We start from the raw sequence: 7,737 nt of genomic DNA, 5'->3' as shown, positions 1-7,737 counted from the left end.
AGCCGGCCGTTGGATTTTTTGTACATTTTGCGCTGTAAAAAAACACCAAAACTGTGTTGTGCAAATAATTCTTAACAAAGTGAATCGCATTTAATCTTTGTTAATAGCGCGTATTACATATATATATGTACATATAGCCATACATACATTCGTTTGCCAGTTACATAATCCGCTGTTGCTAGGCAGGCAATTTATCGACAAGAACAACAACAACCAAGTTAAAGGTTCCGTTGCATCTCGGCGACGCTTGTTAACCTTTACGTTTTCGCGGCAAAGGGTATACGGTGTTTTGTGCCTCTAACGCGGTCGGACATTTTATTTTATTTCATTTTTTTCCTTTCTCGTGATTGAAAAATGTCTGATACAGAAAACTCGGTTCGGGCTCAAAATGAATCCACAAGTGACGTCGACTACTACCGAGTCAAAGCCCAATCTATTTTGCGGCAAATGAGCTCGATGAAATGCTATTTAAACGCTGATGCGGTTAATCAGTTTGACGAAGCTGATTTGCTGGCGCGAATGGAATGGATCAATTCCTTAAACCAGGCATTTGATTCTGCGCAGACATCGTTGGAAAGACTGGATTTTGCAGAGATCTCAAGCGACCATCGGATTGAATTTGCTGAAGTCTTCATGGATGTGAAGGCGAAACTAAACCGAGGCTTGGCGGCTCATCGCAAGTCACAATTGCCGGCTTCAACCGCTGCAAATTCAACATCTATTGACATCACTAATAATGCGGATCTTTCTTTTCGATCTAGGAAGCCTCGGTTGCCAAATTTGGAAATTGCTCGTTTTCATGGATCCTACTCTGAGTGGCCGGATTTTCTTGCGACTTTCACTACGGTCATCGGAAATGATGATGAGCTAAGCGACATTGAAAAATTACAATATTTGCGTTCGAGTTTGGGCGGCGTGGCTCTGGAAACCATACGCTCGCTCGAACCATCGAATGCTAATTTTAAAAAGGCTATGAATTTGCTGGTTGATCGATTTGATAATAAAGTTTTACACTTTCAGGCACATGTACAGGCAATATTCGGTTTAAAGGGTGTCGAGAAGGGATCTTCGAAGGGTCTTCGGGAGCTGAGCGATTGCATGAATTCGCATCTGCGAGCAATTCGAACCCTGGCCAATACGCAACAAATTTTGGATGGACTTTTAATTCACATCGTCACTCGGAAACTGGATCGGAGGACGCGGGAAAAATGGGAAGAGGATTTGTCAATCACTGAGCTGTCTACCTGGGATGCTATGGAATCGTTTTTGGAAAAGAGGTGCAGGATGATGGAAAACTTGGATCAAGCCTTGGTAACTCAAACACCAGGCCAGCAGGTGGGAAAAAACTTGCACAAATATAACCAAAATACACTTATTGCTTCTGCTACTAACTCAAATCATTTGACATGCTTATTTTGCGATGCACGGGATCATTATTTGCCAAAGTGTTCTCGATTTTTAAATTTGAGTCCGAATCTTCGATATAGAGAAGCAAAGAAGTTGCACCTATGCCTCAACTGTTTGCGCAAGGGGCATAGTTTGCAGCAATGCAAGTCGACTCACTGCAAGTATTGTCGCATGAAGCACCATTCATTATTACACATGAACCATGACCCATCCGCAACATCAACCTCATTTTCATCTCCATCATGCGATCCATCCTCGAGCTCTCAGCCATTACCATCTACTTCATCAGCATTAGTATCATGTTCGCATACATCATCGCATCCTGATCATCATATACCAAGCCCTCCACCCAAAACCTTAAATATTTTGCCGATCGACTACGTGTTGCTTCCAACTGCTATTATCTACGTTAGAAATAGAATTGGAGCATTCATGCCTTGCCGAGCAATTTTAGATTCGGCCTCCCAGCTAAACTTCATAACCTCTCGCTTAGCTAGCCAACTAAACTTGAATCATAGAAAATCGCAAACGTCGATTTCTGGGATAGGAGAATCTTCCATGATCTCTGATAAGACTGTCGATATTCTTGTGCAATCACGGGATGCAAGCTATCGTGCGGCATTCACAGCGGTTGTGACTCACAGTATTACTGATTATCAACCCCATTTCAATATAAATGCAACATCGTGGAGGATACCGCAAAACATTTCACTGGCTGACCCTGATTTCAATCAATCACAACGAATTGACCTTTTACTCGGCGCTGGGTTGTTTTTCGAAATAATTTCTATGGGAAAAATTCATTTGGATAGGACTTTGCCAACTCTTCAGAACACCAAGCTTGGATGGATAGTCTCTGGAGGGTTATCATCGAACATGCCAACTCATAAATCGGTTTTGCAAGCCAGCATCAAGGACCCAGCTGATCATTCCGATGACACACTTTCCGCCATTGTAAAGCGATTTTGGGAAATTGAGGACTGCACTTCGTCTAAGCCATCTTTATTGCCGGAAGACTTGCGATGTGAGAAACTTTTTAATGAAAATTGCATTAGACTTGGAAACGGCCAATACTCTGTTCGTCTCTTGTCCACTTCCGGATTCGAATCTTTAGGTGATTCTTATTGCTTGGCTCGTCGTCGTTTCAAGAGTTTGGAAGCTAAATTAGATAGAAACCCAGCCCTGAAAGCACAGTATTCAGCATTTTTGAGGGAGTATATCGATCTAGGTCACATGTCTCTTGTAACTAAGGAACCGCCAGAAACACAATTCTTTTTGCCCCACCATTGCGTACATAAGCAGGAGAGCACGAGTACGAAGCTTCGTGTCGTTTTTGATGGATCTGCTAAAACAACTTCTGGTAGCTCTCTGCACGACTTACTTCTGGCAGGACCAACAATTCAACAAAAAATCTTTAATATACTGCTTCGCTTTCGATTTTTTAAAGTTGCCCTTTGTGGAGATATCTGCAAGATGTACCGTTGCGTGCGTGTTTCGTACCCGGATGATTTCTTGCAGTGCATCGTTTGGAGAGAAAGCTCCACGGAAGAGTTGAGTGTTTTTAAATTGAACACGGTGACTTATGGAACCAAGCCAGCAGCCTTCTTGGCTATAAGAGCCATGCATCAACTCGCTCACGATGAGGAGGAATCATTTCCTATTGGAGCAAAAATTGTTCCTAGAGATTTCTATGTGGATGATTTAATATGTGGTGGGGACTCAGTTGAGGAGGTGAGAGAAATTCGTCGTCAGGTGAAGGAACTACTGTCGCGAGGCCACTTTCCAATTCGGAAATGGTGTTCGAATGAGTCAGCAGCCCTGAAGGGAGAGTCTGAATGCGACAAGGAGCAGTTAATCAAATTTCACGATGGATCGGATGTCGCCAAGGCATTGGGACTAGTCTGGGATCCATCTTCTGATCAGCTCCTATTTCATTTTTCTCAACTGCCAACCAATCAACGACCCACTAAGCGGGTTGCATTGTCGACGATTGCCAAATTCTATGATCCACTCGGTTTAATAACTCCTATTATCACAAAATCTAAGATTTTTCTGCAATCTCTATGGAGTGCGAACGTGGATTGGGATGATGCACTGCCAGAGCCCATTCTTTCGTCATGGGGGGAGTACAGAACTTAAAATTCCCACGATTCGTACTGCAACCATGGGCTTCCGTTGAGTTGCATGGATTCTGCGATGCTAGCATGTCAGCTTATGGAGCGTGTCTATACTTGCGATCGGAGACCAATGGAGAATCGAAAGTCCATCTGCTCTGTGCCAAGTCAAGGGTAGCTCCATTGAAGGCCTTAACAATTCCAAGATTAGAACTTTCCGCAGCGCTTTTATTGGCTGAGCTAATCGTAAACGCCAAGGAAGCCATAGATTTCGATTGCACCTTTCATTGCTGGTCGGACTCGTCCATTGTGTTGGCGTGGATTCGGCAACCTCCGAGGGAGTTTAACGTTTTCGTATCAAACAGAATCGCGAAAATTCAGGAGATGACGAAAGGCATGTCCTGGCATCACGTTCCTACAAACTTAAACCCGGCAGACGTCGTATCGCGAGGATGTACCCCAAGAGAATTGTTGGAACATTCCCTTTGGGCTAACGGACCTCCATTCCTTCTGCAAAGCTCGTCAAATTGGCCGTCCCTGCTAGACTCAGTAAAGGATCTTCCAGAGCGCCGTTCTGTGGCTCTAATTGGGGCCGTTTGCATAGACAGTTTATCAAACTGCAAATTCCTCAACTCTTTCGATAAGTTGCAGCGCGTATTTGCATACATTTATCGATTTATTTCAAATTGCAGAGCCAAATCTGCGCCGTTAAAAGGTCGACTTTCGGTGGAGGAGATCAACTCTGGAACTGTACTTCTTCTGAGGAGCATCCAACAGGTTAACTTGGCGAAGGAGTATGGATCTCTTAGCCAGGGCAAGCCGTTTCCACAGAAAAGCAAGCTGGTTTCGCTTAGGCCTATACTCGGCTCCGATGGGTTACTTCGCGTGGGTGGAAGGCTTCAGAACGCAAACTTGGACTACGATACGAGGCATCCGATACTGTTGCCCAAGGATCATCCAGTCACCAAGGCGATCATCGTTTATTATCATGAGAAATATTTGCATGGAGGATCGCAGGCGCTGCTTGCCGCATTACGGCAAAGGTACTGGCCGATTGGAGGCCGCAAGTTCGTCGCCAGCGTTATCAACAAATGCGTCCGATGTTTCCGAATGAAACCTGTTACTTGGGAGCACGTCATGGGTAGCCTTCCAGCAAATAGAGTGCAGCCTAATCCAGCTTTTCATACCACAGGAGTGGACTATTGTGGGCCATTCTATCATAAGGCAGAGGCCAGAAATAAGGCACCCCACAAGTGCTATATCGCCGTCTTTGTCTGTTTTTCCACGAAGGCTGCTCATTTGGAAGTGGTCCAGGATCTCACGACGGATTCTTTCATTGCAGCGCTGAGGAGATTCATCAGCCTTAGAGGCAGTCCTCGTACCATTTGGAGCGTCAATGCTACAAACTTTGTCGGTGCAAAGAGAGAGCTTGCCGAGCTGAAAGAGCTCTTTTTGAGCGAGCAGCACACAGCATCGATATCTTCCGTCTGTTTACCTGATGGGATCGATTGGAAGTTCATCCCTCCGCGTGCCCCCCACTTCGGTGGTTTATGGGAGGCCGCTGTGAAGTCAGCTAAATTTCACTTCTACAGAGTCGTCGGTGCATCCATCTTAGCCATCGATGAATTAAGAACTCTTGCATATGAGATTTCTGCCATCCTTAACTCCCGTCCACTCTGTCCAATTTCAGAAAATGCTGAAAGCCTTGAGGTGCTAACACCGGCGCATTTCCTGAAGGGTTCCAGCTACACTAAGTTTCCTGAGCCTGGCATTACTCATCTCCGCGAAGACCGCCTCAGCAGATGGCAGCGGGTTACCCAGATGCAGCAACATTTCTGGAAAAGGTGGAGCAGCGAGTATTTGTCCCTACTTCAAGAGAGGAGCAAGTGGCGCGTCGAAACGTCTAACATCAAGGTTGGACGCATAGTTTTGCTGAAGGAGGACAACGTTCCACCCTTGAGATGGCAGCTTGGATGCATCCAGGAAGTCATACCCGGCGGGGACGGAGTCATCAGAGTAGCCATGGTCCGTACAGCTACGGGTCTGATCAAGAGAGCCGTCGCCAAGCTAGCCGTTCTGCCCATCGATTCCGAGATAGTTGGAACCTTACCTCTTCCAACGGGGGGAGTATGTTCGGAGCAGATCGCCAGCGCCTAGTCATGCGCGCATAGGTGTACGACGGCACCTGCAGCGCTCTCTGCTTATCTTTCGCCTTCTTTCATACACCACTAAAGCTGTCGCTTATCTATTCAGCAACTACTTTGTAAGCCTGCATATGTCTATATGAAGATCTTGGAGCCAAGCTTTCTATACATTCACAGTCCGTCTGCCGCTCCGAATAAACGCTTATTTGTTGTCTTCCCCACAAACAACCTCTATGGATCTTTTTCAATACTAACCCGTTCTGTATACATTGTTGCAAATTCCGATAATGTATTACATAATTTTTCTTATTTCCCAGGTCAGCAATTAATTTTTTTTACCTTATCCTCTTTTGAGGCCAGACAATTTGACGGACAAAATGGAAGATCATTATGAAGATCATGTAAACGGTATGGATATATTAAGTCCACTTCCAAAAAATAACCGTATTTGCTATCGATTGGAATATTATTAATATCAAAATTGTCTATGTCTGTGGTAGACATCCACTTAAAATCTTTATATGGTAAAGGTTGTGACATTGCCCAACCATACAAGTTATTAGCATCCACATACATTAAAAATGAAGACTCCTTCGAGGAATCATAATCTGACAAATATTTGTTATTTGCTTTTGTATATCTATGACAACATTGAACTAAACCACCTCGAATGCTACTTTGAATAAATCTATACATATCTATATCTGTCAGCAATTCAAGTTGAATATTTGTAGTTTCCAACATTGCCTCCCAAGATAGACCTGGTATCGTAAAATACTGAGCTGGGTCAAGTGAATAAATTTGCATACAAAATTTTCTAAAGTTTTCAAAAATATCGGTTAAAAGAAATACATCAGTTTTTAAATATAATTCTAAATAATCTTTAAGAGTGGAACATGAGAAATGCGACCAAACTTTAAGAGCTTGCTCATAATCTTCCTGAGAGCTTTCCCTTTCCGTTAAATTACTACAGAATGCTTCCCTTGGTGGGAGGGAAGTTTCCTCGAGTCTACTAGCGGAATCTAAATATTCATAGGGAAATATACCCTTCTTACGCATTAGTCGAAATTCTATATCATTACTGAAAAACGATTTTACAGTGTTCAATTGATCATCAACTAAATTAGAAGCTAGGGTATCTAAACTTGATGGCATAAATCTATATGTATCGAGAAAACGAATTTCAAAACTATTTCCACTTAAACTTTTTATTTTTTTTGAGACAGAAATATAGTTTTCCTTATTTATTGGTATTACGGAAATTTCACCGGGAATCTTTCCTAACTCTTGAATAAATAAATGACATTCGTATTTCGAAAAATTATGAAAAAATACTGGAATAAATTTCCTTACTTTATAATCCAAATTACATTTAGAGTGGGCTGCACCTCTAAAGCGACCTGTGAAATGACAATGATCTCTAACCCTATCAGTCCCTAAACCTTTCTGACAAATAGAACAATTCAATGAATTATCAAATATTTGCTGGTCATCCAAAGTCATTCTCATAGGAACTATTTTATGTAAGTAGTCATCACTTAATTTAGTTAAGTTTTTAATCAATGAACTTACAAAACTTACTCCCGAATTTTTTCCTGTTTCTAAAAAAAATTTATCTAGTTTAGAATCAAAAGCACACTTTATATAATACGCATATGATATTGGAATATGTTCATTAATATTAAATAATTTGGGGCTCACTTCAAGATTTTTTGGTTCCAGAATGCATTCGAAATCCGCGTAGACAACAAATGGAACTTGAAGCTGATGTTGAACTTGGGTAAATTCCAATGTATTATTCTGGGGGTGTGGCATCTTTGAGACCTTCCTAGTGCAGAGCGTTTTGTGTTTCAATGCAGCTTCCTCAGTTTTGGAAAAATTCAAACACACATTGCAGAAATATTGCGCCCTCTTCTGATTTCCTCTTTGCGCTGTCATTAGTCTTTGAAAGAGAATTATATACACATAATTTAATGCTTAAAAGAGATAAAAATGAATAAAAGAATTTACCTTGAAATATTTTTAATGTACATATAATGTCCATTTCCACCGTCTTCCAAAAACATCATATT

General features: G+C 42.3%; 1 protein-coding gene across 1 annotated transcript; it reads left to right on the top strand.

Moving 5' to 3' along the window:
* Window positions 1–1,256: 1,256 nt before the first annotated feature.
* On the top strand, window positions 1,257–5,736 carry LOC119561856. The gene is made up of 2 exons (XM_037875336.1): window positions 1,257–1,311; window positions 5,212–5,736. Exon 2 carries the CDS (start codon window positions 5,343–5,345, stop codon window positions 5,676–5,678), a length of 336 nt encoding a protein of 111 aa, XP_037731264.1. The 5' UTR covers window positions 1,257–1,311; window positions 5,212–5,342; the 3' UTR covers window positions 5,679–5,736.
* Window positions 5,737–7,737: the final 2,001 nt, after the last annotated feature.

Source organism: Drosophila subpulchrella, unplaced genomic scaffold (assembly GCF_014743375.2).
Source record: "Drosophila subpulchrella strain 33 F10 #4 breed RU33 unplaced genomic scaffold, RU_Dsub_v1.1 Primary Assembly Seq379, whole genome shotgun sequence".
NCBI classification, from domain to species: Eukaryota; Metazoa; Arthropoda; class Insecta; order Diptera; family Drosophilidae; genus Drosophila; species Drosophila subpulchrella.
This window is presented reverse-complemented; position numbering and strand designations above follow the sequence as displayed.

Coding starts and splice junctions, on each gene's coding strand:
- LOC119561856 (XM_037875336.1), top strand. CDS start 5,343: ATGCAGCAACATTTCTGGAAAAGGTGGAGCAGCGAGTATTTGTCCCTA.